Raw genomic sequence first — 21,571 nt, 5'->3', positions numbered from 1 at the left:
TATTCAGTCATCTACCCATTCACACACTGGTGATGGCAAGCTACATTGTAGCCACAGCCACCCTGGGGCGCACTGACAGAGGCGAGGTTGCCGGACACTGGCGCCACCGGGCCCTCTGACCACCACCAGTAGGCAACAGGTTAAGTGTCTTGCCCAAGGACACAACGACCGAGACTGTCCAAGCCGGGGCTCGAACCGGCAACCTTCCAATTACAAGACGAACTCCCAACTCTTGAGCCACGATAGCCCCATTTATTTATTTGTATAAAATAGGACTTGTCGACACTTAAATGGGCGGTTTTTAAACAAAGTTTTTTTCGACGCTGTTTTGGCCTTCAGTCAGCATGCAAAGCATTTTTAGATCAATGAAAATCGACCTTTTGAAAAATCTCCCGCAACGATGAGGATACTCAGACAGTCAATTTGCACTTTTGACAGGTAGAAACTGAAAATCGCTAAAGTGATTGGGTTTCATTAGTCACTGCGGGTCCTTTCCTGATTAATCACAACTGAGAAACCTACCCTCTGCTTCCTGTTTACTCTGACACGACTAACACAGCCATGCCCAGTGTATCTGAACGGTCATGTGATCATGTTACTAGGGAAGACACGGATGAGTTCTGAAACTGTGCCTAAACTCTGCCTGGACTCACATGATGCTCGTGAGGTCTGAGAATGAAAAAATGGAGAGATGTCAAACTGAACAAGTGTGCCAACCATGCATTTGCACTTGTATGTTCTCAGACTTTGCAGCCCATCTGGTACTTGCATAGCATCAAAACACAACATACTACAGTAATTTAAACAAGACAACTAAAGAAACAGCTCTCTCAGTGAGGTTTTACTTGACAGGCAAAAATCTGGCTGGTCTTTACAAGACTGGACCTCTGCTTTTTAGTTTAATGTGTGTAACTTCAAAAAGTATCTGGGACATTTTATGGAGGGTGAATCAATGTCTAAGTAGCCCACTTAAACAAATGTAATGTCTTTCTGGGCTTCTGCCACAACTTTGAAAGCTTAGTTTCTCCTATTCCTGTCCCTTTGTCCTATAAATGTCTCTGTAACTTGATTTAGCATGATTGATGAAGGACACAGTGGAACAACAGATGCTTTAAGTGAATCTGTGCAGGAACTACAGCAATGTATGCTTCTGAACTTGGAAGCAACTTATACGAGGTCGGCGTTCAACAGAAGGATCCAGGTTCAAGCATTCATTTCAGCAAGATTAGGTGAAATAAATCCCTACCAGATTCTGGATTTCTGTAGCGCAACTAAACCCTGACCTTTGTGTAGAGGGGGAAGGCAAGTGAAAAGAAAATTCTCCAAATGTTCAGTAAAGTACAACATCATCACACTAACTGAGCAAATACGGAGTAGTAAGCAATTTTTCTCTAACTACAAAGTAAAATGTTGCAAAAATGGCGAACAACCATCTCCAAAATGCATCATGGTTTCCCAGTGGACACAAATCTCCCACACGCTTCTCCCCTCCCCCAGGCAAGTGACTGGGGAAACAGCCGTCATCAGGTAAAATGACCCTTAATGCCTTCTGAATAGAGCAGCTAACTTTACGTGGCCGGGTCATTAAGGAGACAAAAGGGCTGCCCAAACAGCAGGAGTACACTCTCCCCAGCCACCAGCTACACGCTCCCTTTCACGCAAGCGACAGAGCAGAACAAGACACTCCCAAGTCGGAAAGGACTGAAGAGAGAGGATAAATCTGGAATGGAAAAAATGAACTGGGATATTTGAATTTGGCTGTTGTTCAGCTGAAGCGATCTGAATGACTGAGCGTGTGCTGAAGCTGATAATAGTCCTGCGCAAACATCCACCACTGCCATCTGGGAGAGGCTGACAGTCATCACACCAAGTATGTTAACGATGTTTGCAGATGACTCGGAAGCCAGGAGAGGACCGAGAAGGACAACCGAGTAGGAGTGTTTGAAAGGAGCGGACCTGGAGCTGAGTTTATGTGCATTTCTCATTGACATGCAGCACATGTACACAAAGCCCTGCACATATACACACACACACAGCAGAGTCCTGTCTCACTTGACTGTCTTCAAATGCTGAATAAACTTGTGGTCAAAGACATCAAAGTGTGTTGGTGTTTGTGCATGCAGGCATTTACAGCACTATTGAGTGACCACACAAAATACTTTCACACACTCACAGCAAGGGAGAAAGCCAGGCCTGGAAAGCGCAAATATGCAGAGTTCCACAACAGAAGCATGCAAACTCTTCCTCAGAGGCTGTAGAAAGTGAGTCCTGCACTGTAAACTATGACTGTGAGAGACACTGCTTTAAATTAACATGTGGCTACCGCTACGGGTATAATTAGCAACAGCAAATTAACTAACAAGCTATCCAGGAACTTGTGTTGCTAGTTTTACAGCAGAATAACCACCTGTTACATTTGTGCTCTCACCTGCTAAATTAGAGGCAGTGAGGTGATCGTCATCTGATTGCTTCATTCAAATAGCTGATTTTCTTTTATGTTTTGCACAAAGTATTGGACTAAAAGTGACTGTTTGGAATAGTTTAAAGAAAGTTAACCTATAATAGGCCTAACTGTATTGTACACAAAGACAATCAATCAATACATTAATGTCGAAATTTATTAGTCTAATCATCGACAATGGCCTCTAAAATCCAGCATCAGTCTGGCTCTCGTTTTGTCAATATGAAACATCCATAAGGAAGCCAAGTGTTTGCAAAAAGAATCCAGAATAAGAACATATGCAGATTTTCTACCTTAAACCAAGTCTGTGACAATTATTAACACACATACACACACATGCACTTTAAAATCACTGCTAAAAATGGCTTTTTCTTTCAGCTGAGCGCCTGTCACATCCAGGGTCAGGTTACTCTGCCATGCACACCAACAAAAGGGAAGCAGAACAAAAAACAAAAAAAGAGTAGCTCAAGCTCTGGCAGTGACTTCTGAAAGACCCGGTTCACAGAGAGCAATAATTTCACCTCATTTAGAATGAAATCCCCGTGAATAATCTGCAGGCATAAGAACCTGCGCGCCTAACCAGAAATGGGCAGGATAAAGTTTGCTTGAGTGCGTGCGTGTGTGTGGATCCTCAACAAGCGTAGCAGGGCTGATGACTTTTTAGGATCACAATGGTTATATCAGCACAGGCGCAGCGTGTGAATTAAAAGCTGCAAATCAAATGACCGAAACACTGCCCACCATGCTTTACTGGCAAACGATCTAAGACAAGCGCAGGAGAAATTGAGGAAACAGTTGGCTCTGAAAACAAAGAAACCAAATTGTTACCGCTAATGTCACAAAGATAAGAGGGTTACAGTTCATTACTTCAGAGTTAACGCATTAAATCTGTTAATTATTTATAAGCATTCCGTCAGATGTAAACACGGAGCAGAAGAAAACTGTGGAAAAAACTGTGGGGGAAAGTTCAGGGGAGCAAAATGTTTAGTTCAAATGTAATGATATTTCTCTGTGTGCGTGCGATCGAGCGGGAGGCCAGCAGTGTATCTCCATAAAAGCCCCATTCGTTCTTTCAAAAATCTTTACGCTTTGATGAGCAGGCTGCAACAATACCCTGATTCTTTAGAGCAACCCTTCTCCTTAATCCCTTCTGCTTCCAACAATTCCTCGTTCTGTGAACTTGAGTTTGTGGCCCTAAGATGGTCTATGACCATGATTCAGGCTATTTCACCAAACCCCTCCCACCAAAAAGCTTTATTTCTGTTTCCCAAGGGGAGAACGGCAAATATGATATTCAAAGTCTGAAGCATGCACTCTTTTCAGCTTTAGAGCTTTGATAATCAGACACGATGGGAGACAGGTGGTTGGGAGGAGAGGGTTCAAAAAGACAAGAAGTCAACAACAAAGGCTACCCCCCCTCCAAGCCTCCACACCCTACCAAAAGCTGGCCTCCGAGCCTTTGTCAACACAGATCTAAAGAGGAGAAGCTCTGGTGGTAGCCCGAGGGTGATCATTCACAATCTGCTCCAACGCTGAGCGTGTATTCCTCTGGTCTCTCACCATACCCGCACACACAATAATTAAGTTCCCATCCCTCCCCTAACTAGCTGAGCTCAAACTCCCTTTCAGGGCTCAGTAAATGAATAAGCTGATAACAGTTTGGTCTTAAAGTCTGCTGTTGATGAAAAAAACACATTTCAATCCCCCTTAATTTGGCAGACTGGCGGCGGAGAGGAATGAAATTAAAAAGTTTGCTCTCAGTAGGTTTCATATTCTGCATATCGAGAAAAAAGCTGCCGCTCCCCTCCATCCATGCGCGTATGCAAATACACACAGAAATGTAAATGTACGCACAATGTAAAGACATTTGCACATAAAACTAGGATGATGTGTTCCACCAAACTTTCAGCATCATCACACTCAAAAAAATCTCTACTATTAAAGCTAAAAATGAGGAGGAAAGGGGGTGCTCTTGGGAAAGGGACTTTTTTAATAAACTTCATACGCTATCGGTTTTCTGAGAGTGGAGGTGATGGAGCGTCGCCCTTTATCAGGACTGTCGGTGCTTCATCTCAAACCAGCCAAGTGATTTGCATGGAGGGGATCTCATTTCGGCTTCTTCAAAGGAATGATGGCAGGGCTAAAGCGAGCGAATCCAAAACACTGCAGCCATGACTGACTGCAGGTAATCCACCAACTTTAAACCTTTGGAGGAACATATCTTGGCAGACTGACAGGCCCCCCAATGATTTCATGTCCACCCTTCCTATTTGTTGTGATTTTCAACTGCTTTCAACTGGATAAGATTGGGTATGCATCAGTTTTATAAATGTCACAGTGAGAAGATCAGGTGAAGGCAGCAAGGATTTGGAATATATCCTGCTTTCAAAACAACTAATACTGTGCTGAATTAAGTAGAATGATCATTGACATTGCTTCATTTGTTAATTCAGGTGCAATCAGTATGAACCCGAGTCTCCCAAAGCAAAACTACACCAGGGAAAGTATGTAGAACAACTGTTGGTGTTCATTAGTAAGGTGGATGCAATAATTTTAATGGATCACTTTCTATCCTGGGGACCAAATATTTCAAAATGAGCAGCTGAAAAGTCTCATTCTGAAGCCAAATAAAGCAAATACCAAACCAAATCTGTTTTCTTAGTGGTTTGAATGGTAATATATACTGGACAGTCCTTCATAAGACATTTATTTTGGAATTCAGCTGCAATTTGCTAAGTGACTCCTGAGTGTTGTATCAGTTTCAACAGGCCCAAAAGCTGTGCATAACACCTATAGTTAATAATTCGATCATTCAGTGGAGTCCTGAAAAATGTAATCAATCACTCCTTTCTTATTACTCACTGAAAAAAAATCGACTTTCTTTGTTCTATATATTATGTGACAGCAGAAGTCATTTGTTACTTTAATTTGTATTTAACAAGTAGAGACAGAACTGTTTGGAAATTGCTTTAGACTCTTGACAGCTAACTTCACAGGTCGAGTGAGGAGATGAACTTATCAGCTATCAATGATCGGCCACTGCACAGGTGCTTCTTGTTTGTTTGGGTATGTTTGGGTGGATCGGTGGTTAATTTATGTCTTATTTCTGTCTTTTTGATTGCTACACAGAGCACAACTGATTCATCGGTGGGGCGACATTAGCTATTCGCAAATCGGTTGGTATCTACATTTATAACAGCCGAGATATGAAAACTTAAAAAGTAAAGAAGAGAAACGCCCCTCAATCATGTTATAGTGTCGATGATCATAACATTAGGGACTTTGCTAAAATCAGTAGTCTGCATTCTTGAGTATTCACACCATGAAATAATTAACTTACAAACAGCGCAACTCTGTTAAGCTGTCGTAAGCGAGAATGAAGAGTTATATAGAGATAGTGACAGAGATCAACATGACCACCGAACCCAGTGCCTCAGAGATGGGGAACCAAACAATCAATCCCAGGGTAACAAACTATCAAAAAGCTCATGGTAGATAAACTAGATGACACCATGTACACCTCAGGCGTTTAGAAGCTGCAAGGCGTCCTTTGTGTCAAAGCTTCCTTTAGTTCCCTCAAATCACCTGTGCAAAAAAAGTAATCTATGTCAAATACTCTTACTCTTTTTGCAGTAAATTAGTATGGATTTGTGTATATTTGCAAATACGTTGTGAACAGGTGGTTGTAGGACTGATAATTGCCAGCTGAAAGATTGTGACTTGGCCCAACATACTGCACACAATTGTTCAGCAGAAGCTCTATCGCTCCATTGAAACAGATTGAACGATTCTAGGCTATGGCTCCTCTCTGAGCACAGACTAAAGCGACTTCCATCTCTTATGTCAAACTAACACATTCAAAACCATTCTCTGTACACAGGAGACAAAGCTCATATTTAGCCCGTAGCCATGTCCTGGTGAGATAGTAAACAAATCAAAAAATGCTAGAGTGGCTGTTATGACTGTAAAATATACTGCTTTGTGAACTGCTTCTTGTTTTTTTTAATCATATGTACTGTTAATAGGGTGGTTGCTTATATTAAACATGGACATTTTTTTTCTCCAAATCCTGAGGTCAGCATACGTGCAAGTAATTTCTGTGAGCTAAAACACTTTCTAAATGCTTTGTTTGAAACTCCAGGCTCTGACTCGGGAGAGGAGCTTAACGTGTTTGTTTTGGAATAAATTGGACCTAAAGGGGGCTGCACTACAGTCCAGTATGATATAAACACAGACTGAAACTGCAAAGAATAAAAAATGAAGCTAGAAAAGAGAGTAATAGGGTGCGTGGCCTTTAAAATGACAGCTACAAGTTCAGCAACTTTTAGATAACAACTACATTTCAAATCTCAACCCTTACACCTAATACTAAAAAGAGTATCCATGACTTTTGTTTGAACAAAATCATATTTAAAGATATAAACTAAACTGACATGGGGTATAGATTAGTTTTCCCTCCAAGTGCAACCTGACAGGCTTCTCCACCTAGCTGTCTGCTTACACAAAATTAGTCTAAACAGCAATTATTATGCCAAGTCAGTTTTAGTTTAGAGCACTTAGTCAAAATTGGAGATGCTTTATGCTTCTGCACAGCGTGGCCTGTTATTTGTGATGGTGAATTCTGTCAAAGGGGATCAGTATTTGAATTGCAATCATTGACAATGACACCAGAGCTGGTGCCAAACGAAGCGTACGCTAATTGACAGTACTGTGCGGTGTCATGTCATGTATGCATAATATCATTCAGATATTAAGGGCACACAGTACAACATAAGGCTGACTGTGCTGTTCAAAGCTTGCTTAAAGCTAACAGAAGGGGTTTGTGTGTGTGTGTTTGTGCACATATGTGCTCTGACAAGTGTGTAGAGTTCATTATCAGGAGAGCGGTGATGAACTCCAGAAGCATTCAGTTTAGTCTACTGCTGAGGTGACTCCCTCTCTGTCCTTTAGTTCCCATCTTCCGAAAAACACAATGAAGGAGGAGGGATGGGGGCCGCTGGCAAAGCCACAGAAGTGAAAGGGAGGACAAAAAGGAGGAATAGGAGGTTCAAGGAGGGGAACACAGAGGAAGAAGAGGAGGAGAGAAATTGCCTCTCAACTCGTACCATTGTCTAGATGTAAATTAGAGCTGATCAAGATTCCAGAAGCATCCTAACCAGCAAATTCAATCTGCACAGACCCAACCGAAGAAGAGAGAGCCAGACCAAGAGACACAGAGAGGGAGAGAGAGAGAGAGAGGTACATAGATAGGGAACAGCAGAGTGACTCACATACAGGCAGACGTGCAGAAACACATACGGGGACAAAGGGAGAGATCGGCTTCAGTGGTGTGCAACAAATGCACTGCTTTAGAACAAATAATGCACTGAAAAGAAGAGGAAGGGGGTGGATGGTCTTTAGAGCAAGAGCAATATACATTCTGTACAGCCAGCTGGGTCTAGTTCACTCAGGAAGCCAAGTGATCAGATTTCCTTTAAAAGTAAGAGTTTCAATGTCACATCATCATAAATAAAGTAAGGTGAAGACACATTGAAAAAACTCTGTGCAGCAGTCACTTAGTTCAAGCAATGCATAGTTCAACCGTATGCTCGTCCTGGGAATGTGTCACGTTGGCGCTGTGAAGACGCCTGACCCTGTTTTAACCTCTCATCCCATAACCAATTCAAAGTCCCTTTTGGCTTCAGGTAAAGGTTAACTGGAGGATGACCTGATGCCTTTAATTCTTCCCTTGTTTAAATGGAACAGGATGTGTGGAGGCTACAACGCTCTGAGCCTGTTCTGAGCCGAAACAAGACCCTGGAAGTTAACCAGTTAAAAAGGACCTCGGGGAAATTCCAGTGGGAACTTTGTATCGAGTGCTAGATCAAGGTCGCTGATGTGCAGATGAGGAAGGAGAATACTGTGTTGGCAAAATTACCCGAACCTGCACATAAAGCACTTCGCAGTTAAACAGCAATTAAAGGACTTAATTTAATATTGACTGAAGATAAAGCATAAGATTTAAGGCAGCCAATAAAAGACATGGCGTGTTATATCTTCTCATTTGCTGAATACACTGAGCTCACAGGCTCACACTTGTCCTGTTCCTGATGAGCAATGCTGCACTGATGACAAAAAAGTATTTTCAATTTCTCCTTATTTTATTATATGTTCCTCTGTATCCCTCAACAATCAATGCCTTTTATGTCTCATGTAGCACACTTGTCTTGTTGTTGAAAGGTGCTATACAAATGTATTTACCTTACTATAACCAGATGCTCCACTTTTTTTTTATCTTTATACTATAGCAGGAGCTAACTGAATCCTGCAGCAAGGACTCTGTGAGTGCAGGGGAGTAAATATCCCAACTACAACAACTATACTTTAGAAAGCTGTTCGGTTACATGTTGCTTGAATTTGCTGGCCACGTAGCCTGCTGAAGACTAGAACACCGCAAACCCAAACTCGCCGCACTCAACGCCTCCATCCATCTCAATGCTAATATATTTCTCTAAGAGCCCTCTCGAACATGTCTGTTTCAAGTGCTCTTCCAGAGCATGCCTCTACCCACTCACAGAGGAGGAAAATCATCACTGAGAAAGATGGCTTTACAAACTTTTTTTGTATGTTCTCTAGCTCTCATGGTCACGAGAGGATCAAGGGATGTTAAAAATGGCTGGGTTATGCAGCACAAGGGGCTTCTGAGTGACAACAAGGAGAGATTTGGAGAGGCTGATCCGGGCATACTTCTGGCAACAACTTGCAGTCTGTGATAGAACTTGTTACCTCAGGCCAAGCCTCTCTCAGGCACTATGCTTCTGCTGGAAAACGCCAAAAGCTGCCTCTGGGCAATGACTTCAAGGCTTCTCCTTTTTTTGTGTGGGTTCAAGAACAGCTAACAAAGTGGCAGCAGTAGAAGTGGAAGAGACGATGCGGATGATATTGTAAGCATCTTAACTATTATTTTTTAAGATGGGTTTTAAGGGATTTCAGAGGGAAGCTATCTGTTAAAGGCTGTGTTCAGCAGCCAATAGTCCTAATGGCTAAATTTGGACTAAAATGCCATAAATTCTGCTGTATGTGCTAAATCTTTGAGAAACCTAATCAATAATGTCTGTCTTCATCCTTTTCTTCACAGTTCAATAGCTCTAACTTTGAGCTGACTTTGCGTTTCTTTCTTCTTCTCTTCTGCATTCCCTGTACTATTTGTTCTTTTTATCCCTTCCCTTCATTCCCATTCTTGTTCTGTTTGCCCTTCTCCATCGGCTGTCTCTCCCCATCACTCGTGCTCTTTAATCTTGGACTTCACTTCTTCCTTTCTGTTCTAGATTACCAGTCACATTTTCTCTCTTGTAGACATGTTGTGCAGAACTGTTGCATACGCAACACCTTTAACACACACTGCTGTAGTAAAGAACTGCATTAAATCAGAATTTCATTCAATTGCAATCAGGTTTCAAATTGCTTATTTGCATTTAAATATTTGCTTCTATCCAGGGGAAGATTCTCCTCACGTGTCCAACCTCCTAATTGTGTTGTATACTTTTACATTTTTAGGCTCACAAGCTATTGTGATTGATTTTCCACTAACAACTGAAAACACACTCAAAAACACGACTGACCAAAGTGCACCGATGGGGCCGGCAATACTGGAAATATGTAAAAGAAAATCAAAACAGAAATAAGATCAGACTGGAAATATAATAAAACAATATAAAAAATAAAATGAACTGTATTTATTTATTTTTTATTTTACAGAACTTTTAGTTATGCAGACAATCCCACTGAAATTCAGTGTTTCATTTATATGAGAGACACGTTTTACTACTGGATTGCAAAAGTTTTAAAGTACTATGTTCTTAGTTATATGGTCAATTTTGGTGTTGTTTTCTTTTCAGTGTTGAAAATCTTTTTTTCTATATGTGTATCCTTTATATGCAGACATATAACTTTAACAACCCTAAAACTCACGTCTTATCTGTGTGTACTCACTACGTCACGACATAGTCGGTCGTGCATTTCTTCGAAAAATTGTTGAAAATAATCACAGTGCACAGGCTGGGTCACAAACGCGCTGGATTATGTTTATGTTTCATTCGGATTTGGAGACAGTAAAGTCTGTGTCTGTGTTTATGTGAATGTGTGTATACAGATACAAGCTTAAGCTAGTGAGACATCCTCTGCCAGATATCTCCCTCTGAAAACCATCACGTCCTTGTCATTGTTGGCTGAAACAACAGGGGCAGACCGGTGCCTCCTTCCAGCCAGACAAATCTGTAAGCCTGAAGGGCAAAGCAAAAAAGAAAGAGGAGGTGTGGGTGTCCCAAGAGGTTTTACTCCTCAGGGGAGTAATCTCAAGTGGTTTGTCAAGATAATACATATCATAAATTCCATAACTCAGTAAAAGTAAACGAAACTTGAGCATCTTTGATGGCACTGACTTGAAAAGTCTAATCTCTCATCCATCATGACATTGTTACCTACAGCCAGTATTACGTTTCTTCATCAATACATGCAGCAACACTCTGTTCATGTGTTTGATAGCAGCAAGTTCAAATATGTCACACATCAACACCGATGCAGCAGATATTTATTTGATATTTTTTGTCAGAACATGGTGCTAAAATTACGCACGATGAAACTCATCCATCAACAGTAAGAAGTGGGTTACTCCAGTGCATGCACAAAAGGGGAGCTCACTTCTTTCAAACTCTAGACCTGTTTTTCTCTTTCTAGCTTACAGCATTGAGTTCCAGCCATTAGTGCCTCCAATGTCATAGCTTTAGGCAATTTCACAGATGTGAGAGAAGGCCTCACAGCAAACTTTTATCACACGTATGCAATAGTACTTTTCTACGCCTGTAAACAATTTCTGATTGTCCAGGGTTATAATTTAACTGACTTTTTGTGAGTAAACTGGCAGAGAGACACGCTGAGAGAAGCATACAGAATTAGGTCAGAGGCACCAGGTTGTTAGGACTGACAGCTTTACGGGGCATGGGATTCCAGTCTAATTACAGGTGGAAGTGCAGTAATATGGCAACACTGGGAGGAGGAAGATGATGACTGTGGGAGTACAGAAGAGTGAGATCAGGCAACAAAATACTTTAACATGTGTTAAAGGTAAGAGCAGAGGCATAAAATCCAAATTGTGGTTGGTCAGCAAGCTCAAATGTATAAACCAGCCACAAAGGTATGACAAAGGCACACACACACACACACACAGTGACAGACAGACACACGTACAGGTCGTCATCCGGAAGTGAGAACATGATTGAAGATGCGAACTGAAAGTCGGAAGCAAAATAAACATGATGGCAAACGCAGAAGGAAACTGTGAAGGTCAAGTCACAAGGGAAGGAGAGGTGTTCATCCTGGGTTCACCCTGACTATCCTTCCACAGAGAGATGGATGAAGGGGAAGAAAGGAAGTAAAGCAGACTAAACTGTTGTCTGAGGAGCAAGACAACACTGGGAAAAGCTTGTGTAAATCCTAAGATTTGTTTTGTGAACAGTGGGCCCCATGTTGTCAAGTCTACCCTGCTTCCTGTAAGTGTATCATCCTAAGGAAGTCGGTGTTCAGTTCAGAGATGCATAGGATTAGACACAAAAACCTTCCTCAAAAAGTTGAGGGAGGTTTCGCCAAAGACAGGAAGCTGCTTTGGCACTACAGAGAAGCCCACAAAGATAACACAAAACTAGCTGCACTTGGCAGATATATGGATGACAGTATATAGCAGGTGTGCACCACGAGACAACAAGGAGCATGATAGTTGTAATTAAAAGCACTGGGTCAGTGCATCTGCATCAGACATCCAGAGGGGCCCAAATCTAATTAAACCCTGAACTCGTTTCTTCCTGCTTTAATCCAGCCGTGGTGTAAGTCAGATGAAAAATCCCCCACTTATTCTGTACATCTGCCACAAGTGAAGTAAGGCTTTATTTCTCACCCCAGAGATCTCTCCATGTCAAACTTTTTCTCTGGAAGAGACATTAGAAAACAAAGCCTCTGTAGCTTCAAACAAAAAGAATTCACAGGGTTAAAAAAAACTTTTTCTTCTCCGTTTTTCTTGATCTAAGAAGTTTTGGAGTGACAGCTGACCTGACCTAAATACAAATCACATTATGGCTCCTGCTATCCCCCCTTCCCTCCCCGTGTCTCACCGAAACTCTTTTCTCTAAACCTGATGTTTTTGGCATGACAGTAAGTAGCAGCACTTGCCACAGCAGCTGCCCGGCTCCAGAAATGTGGCCTTGGTAGCAGGAATTTTGTCACGGATCCAGTTCCTTGGAGAGAGCCCAGATCTCATGCAGACTGCTGCTCTGAACTCTTTATGTTGAGGACAGAAGAGAAAAGTTTCCGGGTCACTGTACATCCAAAGCCCTGCTCAGAGCCTCCGGAGTCAATTTCACTTTCCTGGTCCTGGACTAAAGAAGAGCTTAACTGGGACTTTGACACGAGCTAACTTTACATCTCCTTTTCAGTTCCGTTAGCCTTAAAACAATCGCTGTATGGTGAAAACCGTCATCTTTACTATCAAAAGACTTACTAAATCATTTGATCATGTTGTATTTAGCCAAAGAGAGCCGTGACTGGAATGAAGTCCTACATCGAGTGCTGAGATCTTTTAAATGTCTTTCGCTTTGTCACAATTAAAGAAAGATGACGAACTTTACATATCAGAAGATGCAATCGCGTGTTGTTGCATGAAGCCAGGCTCTGACGGCTTTTTTACACAAAACGTAGTATATCAGGACAGCCCTGATGTTACACAGTATGTCTGTGTGTACAGTTTGAGCGTGTCAACATCTCACAGGTAGTGACAGGCATGTCACTACATGTAGGTGTTTTTGCTTACTATCGCTATCACATACTGCCATCTGTGATTCTAATCAGCAGCGGAGTGATACACTCCTGCTTTGAGCCGGGAAACAAGCCAAGATGAGCAGACTGCGGTTAAGTGGTCCGTTCCTCCTTTGCTCGCTCCCGTCTTTCATGGCTTTTTCATTTTCAGCCCCCTTTATCGCTATGCCAAGCAGGCACTCCACTCCTGCATTTTTAATTAAAATGTAAAATGCGCAATAACTCCGGAGACTCTGGGCTAGATGGCACACAGGTCCACTGGTCTTGTCACTCCCTCCTTGCCTTTGTTGCTTATTTCATCAAAGCCATCCATCTAGCCTTTTCCATTTGCCCAATTCAGTTCACTTCACTGCATAAATGCTTTGACATAAGCCACACAGGGTACACAGATTTATCAAGGGTACACCTTTGTGGAAAAACTCTACAGCAAACGAATGAAGTCTCACTCTTAGCCTAATCCATTCAAGGCCCCTGAGAAAAATCCAATCCTCAAAGTCACTCTTTTTGACTTCCCATGACTCCCTGAAGACAAAAGGCTGCTTATGTAGACATGGACTGGGTAAAGACCCCGGTGCTTTAGTTCAGTCATCTGGGTGCGGCTGTGTAGTGTTCGCACACACTTTACAACGAAATAAATTCCATCTCCCCCTTTGGAATTACCCATAAGCCATATGTTTTTCTACCTGGGAAACTGGTAGGTTGTCATGTTTCACTGTGCAACTGTGATGTTTTAATCTACCCGTACAGTTCCTTGCACAGGAACAGGTGGAAACGGAGCCTAATATTTTAATTATAAGGCAGCAAACTTGGTGCAAGTTTTCCCAGAGTGTTTAATAGCAGAGACTGGCCTTTCTACCAGAACTAAAGGCAGACTCCACTAAGCTTAGAGGCGATTATTGCACCTGAAGTGAAATGAACCTTCAGGAAAAACACACAGAAGTCATTTAATGCAAGAGGATCCTGTGTACACAACATGTGGTGTCAAAATTTAACATAATTAGGACTTGAACCTCACATAAATTGCCCTAAAATTCCTGAAAACCTGAGCTGCTGAAGCATGAGTATTTTCCACGGCCTTTAGTAACTGATTAACTGATTGAGCGAAATGACAGGTCCTTTTTTTGGAAAGTCTTTAACTCTTCTGGGGATCCATATGATTGGCATGTGCGTTATGAAGAGCTGCAGGTAAAATCTGAAATGTTCACTCCTCCCCATTTCATCATTATCTCCTCACATATCAATAAAGAAGGAGGAGGGAGAGGGCAGCCAGGTTAGGAATTCCAGTCCATTCCAAGCCTCCTCCTTGCACAAACAGTGGAGGGGAAAAAAAGCTTTTCGCAAGACCCAGCTTTATTCACTCCAAGCAGCCCCTTGAGGAGAAGAGGGGGGGGGCTTAAACAGTCATCCCACATCCCACCCACCCCGCAAGACTGTCTGCTCGACCATCATTAAGCAAAACCACCTGCTGGCACACCAGAACCCCCATCATGTTCTCAACAAGCCCGGCTAACCTGCAAGCCTCTGGATTGCCGTACACACAGATCATAAAGCATCAGTAGGAAGTCGAGTGGTAAAATGCTGCTCATTATCACCCCAGAAGGACAGCATGCACACTAGCTGCAGTCAGCATTATGGATTGAAATAGATGCAACACAAAGGGGCAAAGAAATGATCTTTGATGCAGCTGTTGCATGACTATACGCTGAGTTCTGACTGGCTCGTTCCCCCTCCCCTAAAAAGAGAGAAACAAAATAAAGAAGACGGGAGGGGGAAGGAGAGAGAGGAAAAGATCAAGACAGAAGGAAGAAACAGCTCTTTGTCTTTGTCAGGGCCTTAAGGGAAAGACTTTGGCATCAAGTCATCAAGAGCTGAAACAAAAGCAGCTGATAAACAGAGCAAGACAGATACAATCTCCCTGCAAACTCAACACTTCTCCATCAAGCAGCTTCCTCTCTTCCAACACCCCCCCCCACCAAACACTTTTGTCTTCAGTTTGCCTTCTGTTTTTGTTACGTCATTATGTGTGTCTTCTAAACTCTTCACAATATCTGGAGAAAGAGTTCAGTTGAGCCCTAAAATTGCCTTCTTTATCCACTCTTGCAATCCACAACTCAATTTGTTTCCAAAGACACAGCAAATGACTGCTGGATCCTGCTTGACACATTATGGTAAATGGTAAATGGCCTGCATTTGTATAGCGCTTTTCTAGTCCATAGGACCCCAAAGCGCTTTACACTACATTCAGTCATTCACCCATTCACGCACACATTCACACACTGGCGATGGCAAGCTACATTGTAGCCACAGCCACCCTGGGGCGCACTGACAGAGGCGAGGCTGCCGGACACAGGCGCCACCGGGCCCTCTGACCACCACCAGTAGGCAAACATGGGGTTAGTATCTTGCCCAAGGATATTTGGCATGCAGCCAGGAGGCAGCCTGGGATCGAACCACCAACCTTCTGATTAGTGGCTGACCTGCTCTGCCACCTGAGCTACAGCCACCCCTATTATCTGTCAACTCTCTGCACAGCACAAATGACAGGGCTAACATTTAACTGGTAGCTAGAGGGTTGAACAGAGGAAGACATTCTGCGTGTCCTCAGGGCCTTCTGCTTATCTGCCCTGACAGGGTGCAAATTCAACTATGTGGGAGAGGAGCTGCATTTGTATTAAAGAGCTGGATTTTCAGTTTCTTCCTTTAAGTAACAGAAATGCCTGCAAGGGCTTCGGTAGGTGGCGATAAGACCTCAACATACAAAAGTGGGGCACAAAAGAACACCGAGAAGGCCTTGCTTATTCATCTTAAATGTGGCGGACAGCGTTTTAAGACATAACTGACATTGCAAATGTTTGCTAAATCTTGTATTAGAGCCTGCAGCCAAGTGAGCGCACGCATGGACTAAGCGGCACTAAAGTGGCACCACCCAGTGCGAAGAAAAACGGTGAAACATAAAGCCTGAGGGTATCTATCTTCTCGCGGGGCCCCGATCCAACAAATAAGCCACGGCAAACAAAACATCCCTCACAAACCACGTCCTCACATGCGCAACAACAACAAGGAAGAAAAATAATAATCCTCTGTTTTGCCTTCATTCTACATCACTCATCCTATTTCTTTTATGACTGTGTCCAAAAAGAAAAAAGAAAAAAAAAAACTCTGGTGGCAAGGAGCACACACAAAGCCTTTTTTCTTCCGCCTCAGACAATGCACCTCCCCACCCAGCACTCTGCCAGGCATTCCTGAGTCTATCCTAGCTATCGAAAATGTCAAGAATGAGGAGAGAGCAGAGGAGGGTACAATGAGTTGCTGCGGCAGGTACAGTCTTGTCCCGCTGTGCTAACATCCCACAGTCTCCGGGGGTACTGGCTGCATAAGAATGGATGGGATCTGACTTGACTCTCTTAATTAAAACCCTTCACTGGAACAAGCCTCACAGCTCACTCTCTTCTGGATGAAGGCATTCAAGCTAATTATCAGGGCCCGAAAACAAAATAAAGATTTCACGGCGGGGCTGCACCTGACAGTTGTGCTGCAGGCTGTTACTTACAGGATGATCATTGCATAAGAAGCTCCAGAAGCTTCCCAGCAAAGTGCTTAATAAACCGACTTTTTCATAATGACTAGTATTTCCTTACTGCTATTCCTTCAGCTGTAAATCGATATGAGAAAACCAGGTAATGCGACGTAAACCCTCTTCAAACACAAAGCCCCGTAACCAAAAGGGCACATTCTAGACAGTTTGTCGGAGCCAAGAAACTCCCCTTTCCACAACAGGAGTCCGAAGAGAAGAAAAGGGGGCTGAATAAAAAAGGTTAGCAGTGCAGTGTTTCGTGCCTAGACAGACAAACAGAAGAAGTTTTATGTGAGTGCCAAATGCAACTTAACACTGCAAACAAGCTCCATCCACTGGAACATCCTGCCACCCAGAACTGCTTAGAGGAAAGTACCCAGAATATAGACCCCCGCAACTCGGAACCAGTGATTGCCCCAGAATGCCTTCAGCAAGGTGATTCGTGCTCTGATTCATTTCCTCGCTCTTTTGCTCCCGGCTTGTGTAAGTGTTACAGTCACACTTTGAACCACTGCCAACATTGTCAAGCACCAGTAAAAGTTAAACAGCAGCAAGCTCACAGCTCACTGCCATGAGTGGGGGGGGGGGGGCCCACAGGGTGCTGCAGTCTTACAGTCTTGGTAGATGCTGAGATTTATTAGTCATGGCTGCACAGTTTATCTCATAAGAGCCTGACAAATTACTTCTCGGCCGAAGAGGAACGGTTTTTAATCGGCTTGTTGTGGGCTGAAGCAAATCAGTTGAATAAACAACAATATTTAAAACACGTCACCTATTTCTACTTTTTTGAGAACGCGTGTGAGCTGAGAGTCATTTTCCCTTTCTCCCGCCATTAAGCGGAGGGAATGTGCATTGCTCCGGAATGCTCCCACGTCATGCATTATGTGTATGTAAGAGTTCAAGAGTTTCACCTCAGACTTAATAAAACTGCCCAGCTTCAAGGTGCAAAGGTCGGGGATCATCCCTCAACTTCTGTCCTTAAGGTGTTTATCAGACACACCCACCTTAAGGCTTTGCTGGGAAAGACCGGAGCCTCACCATAGCAACACAGCTCCTACAATGACTCAGGTGTCCTTGTTTCATGGAGTTCAGGGAAACTTCAACACTCTGAGCCTGGGGCTGTAGAATTTCAGAAGCCACAGGAGTATGAAATCCTACCGCTTTAAGTGATTTACAACTGCTGTGAGCCCTCAAACCACAGCATAGATCCTGCACTAAATTCCTTATATGTCACACACTTTATGGAAACACTGTCACAGCAAATTGACTTACAAAACAGCAAATTGACTTACAAAACAGCAAGGATACGTACTGATAAACTTATCAGGAGCTCCTGTGTGTTTATCATTATAAGAATTACTACATAAGGTAGAGTCCAGATTTTATTCCCTTCAAACTGGCTGCTTACCTTCCACACAGTGCTCCACAGCCTCCAGGTTACGCAGGGTAATCCTCATCAGACTTGAGTTGAGCATAAGTTCGTTCCTGTGTTCGGGCCTCATGTAGTCAGGGGCAGGGTTGAGGAAGAATATGCGAGTGTCGCCCACGGACACCTGATTGTCACAGATCCCGGGGTTGCCGAAGCCGCCGATCATCACCTTGTTGCCGCCATCCAGGAGAATTTCACGGTTCACGCTGGACTTCCCTTTCAAGTAACGCCAAACTCTGACCTTTACAGAACGACAAAAGAGAGATTTGCATTTATGCATACGCACAGGGGTGCATGTGGGGAATTTTGAACTCAAACATAATCAAGGTTTCCCTGAAACACCCAAGGGCACCGATGCTTGTAACCCCAATTTTCAAATCCTAAACAGATTCTTGCAACTTACAGAAAACCCAGCCAATTCTTCCAGATGCAGAATTTGCCCAGCCGCTTGAAAAGTTGCCTACGATACTGCACGCACCAGTGTGCACTGTGCCCATCAAGTGCAGCAAACGCTGCTTCATACGTCATGGGAAAGCTCACTCCTTTCTTACGTGTGTGCTCTCTTGTCTCATTTCAGAATTTGGTGGTGGTTTCTGGAGCTGTGCGCCTCTAATCTACTCCATTCATTCACGGGGAAACGGGAAGCAAGTGGGCGCAGGAAAAGCGCAGTGGGAAAGCTGACCAAATAAAACTTGTTTAGTTTTCACAGATTATAGAGTGGTCTACCACAAGTCAGAGATGGAGGAAGGGTGACTGAAATTTTTCCTTTTAGCACTTTAGGCTATAATTTAAATTAAATACATCATTAAATAAAGGCAATTAATTGTAGATCATATGTCTATGTTGCTGAAAATATTACAGCAACATAGACATATGTGTGTGTGTGTGTGTGTGTGTGTGTGTGTGTGTGTGTGTGTGTGTGTGTGTGTGTGATCTTTTTATATGACCTGTTATCCACAAGTCACAAAGCCCTAGTTTAGGATGCCAATTGTCAGAAAAACTATAAAATACAAGATTCCTTGCATCCACTGGAAATGGCATGTTGCATGTTTTCAGCATTTATGAGGGGACATCAAGTACGCGCTACCTGTCAGTTTTCCTGCTACAACATGTTTGGGATGATTACATGCTCGGTTAGGCCTGCTTTATGGCTATGTAATTGGCAAGAGGGGAGAGAGAGAGAAAAAACACCATCCATCTATTTCTGAAAGCAATGTGGATTCACTCGCACTGTCCATGTAACCGCTGCCAAATGCTTCTGAATGAATGAGTTTGTAAAATGTTTTTCAGGCAAGCTGATGATGCCTTTTAGAGAGTTGGAACTGGAAGGTAATGGCTTCCATCAGCTACACAAGGGTAAAGATAGCCTATTAGATATTATTAAAGCCCATCAGCAGGTGTACATGCGCTCGGGCGCAGTCGTTTCGGAAAGCACATGAAAAGTCCTACCTTGCAGGAATAGTTGTTATGCACCGGGTCCTTGTTAATTATCTCGTCCACGGTACCGGTTAGAACTATGTTGGCTTCCTCTTCTCTGTCCTCCAACTCTTTCTCCGGGCAATTTGCGGCGCAAAGCTGCCACACAGCCACGAGCAGCCCCGCCAGGAGCAGCCCCGTCCGGCCGGCCCTGAGTGTCCGCTGGGAGCCCATGACCACGGATGTAACCAGAAAAGTAAACTTTTCTCTGATTGGATTTGACCGCACGGTGCGTCCAAATGCAAACTCCAAACTCTCTCGAGTGCGCTAAAGGTTGCTCCAGCCGCCTTTGCCACAACTTCTCTACGCTTTAACCATGCAGCCCTGCTCTTCGCATCTGCAGCCCGGGTTCGAAATCCCTCTCTGCCGCCGCCGGCTGGGAGACCAGGAGGGAAGAGAGGAACTAGGAGGAAGAAGGAGGAAGGGGCAGGGATCTCTCTCCAGGAATGCAACCACACTTCTCTCCTCTCCCCCTCTCTTTTCCTCTCTCTCCCTCTCTCTCTCTCTCTCTTGCTCACTCACTCACACACACACACACACGTCCACAGTGACGCTCCCGGATTTGCATGCAATCTGAATTGCTGATCCCACAAGTGAGGATGGAGTAGGTGGTGAAGGGTGGCAGGAGGGTTGCACGCTGGGACGCATGTAGAAAGTGATTGCCCAACGCCGCCCCCAGTCGGACAGACAGTGTCTCTACCGCTGGTGCCCCCCATCAGCCCCGCAAACCATGCATTGCAAAGCAGGAGCAACCAGGGATGACACGCTGAATCCCCACCAGCAAAATGGGAAACTTCTAGGCTACAGTTTTGCAGATTTTCACAACTAACCATAAATAAGTCAAATTGATATAACATAGGTAATTAACTATGAGTAGTAACTTCTCTTGTTCCATAACTGATAACATGACCCTGTTTATTGTCATCATATGCAATGATATAGTGTTCCACGCAGAGGGGCTTGGTTTGTTCAAAGGGATTATCTGGGTGACTGGTTTTGATGGCGCACAGACGTGTAAGGAAACTAAAGGAGATTTTCGTTTATCTCAAAGGGTCTAGGAGCCATTTTTACCAGTGAAATAAGTTAAATTTGACTTTTACAGCAGACTAGAAGTGACTTCTAAGTTATCTGGTTCAACTCAGACTGCATTTAAAACTAGACAAACTAGACATCACCCATTGCTTTGCGCGCGGTCGTCATCTTGTGACTACATATAAGCCTACCATCATAACTGTGTGTATTTGTGTTTATGTTAACTTATATTGAACTTGGTTGGTTTGTTTTTGTTTTGTTTGGGGGGTTGCGTCATGGCAGGCCTACATAGTTTCTTATATTTATATGGCACAAATGTGTCATATAGGTGAAACTGACACAACAGTTATGAATGACATTTAAGCAAATTACTATTTTTAGACAAAGTTATTATTACTACTACTACTAATAATAATATAGCACATTAGCTAACACTAGCCTGAGCACAGACACTTGCTAATTTCTGCTAAGTAACTCACATACTGTAGCAAAGACTTCATTTATAGTAGCTACACAGAAGTAAAGCCACGTTATTAATCAGATATTTTCAGAATTATATATATTTTTAAAAAGCGTCAACACCTAACAAATTGACAAGAGGTCCAGTTCACTGACCTGAATTCGCTGACATGGAGCTTCCAGATAGCTCTGCTGTGGTATGTCTGCTGCATTCACTCAGTCACAGCAGCTGTCCTTACCACAACTTTAAATCTCCATTGAATTTAAATGCTGAGTTAAAAAATGTAACCAATCCCAG

General features: G+C 43.2%; 1 protein-coding gene across 7 annotated transcripts in view; it reads right to left on the bottom strand.

Moving 5' to 3' along the window:
* agrn (agrin) overlaps positions 1-20,289 on the bottom strand; it is a 274,693-nt gene extending 254,404 nt beyond the window's left edge. For 6 of the 7 annotated variants that reach the window (XM_026153153.1, XM_026153155.1, XM_026153156.1 and 3 more), the window contains exons 1-2: positions 19,756-20,288; positions 18,286-18,547 (exon numbers count right to left, since the gene is read on the bottom strand). In XM_026153153.1, coding sequence (XP_026008938.1) covers positions 18,286-18,547; positions 19,756-19,956 — 463 coding nt within the window. In that variant the 5' untranslated portion in view covers positions 19,957-20,288. Of the gene's footprint in view, positions 1-18,285; positions 18,548-19,755 lie in introns of all 7 variants that reach the window. The other variant, XM_026153159.1, reaches the window with a different exon arrangement.
* Between the last annotated feature and the right edge of the window lie 1,282 nt (positions 20,290-21,571).

This window comes from Astatotilapia calliptera, chromosome 20 (genome assembly GCF_900246225.1).
Source record: "Astatotilapia calliptera chromosome 20, fAstCal1.2, whole genome shotgun sequence".
Taxonomy (NCBI): domain Eukaryota; kingdom Metazoa; phylum Chordata; class Actinopteri; order Cichliformes; family Cichlidae; genus Astatotilapia; species Astatotilapia calliptera.
Note: the sequence above shows the minus strand (reverse complement) of the source record. Positions and strands in the feature narration are given on the sequence as shown.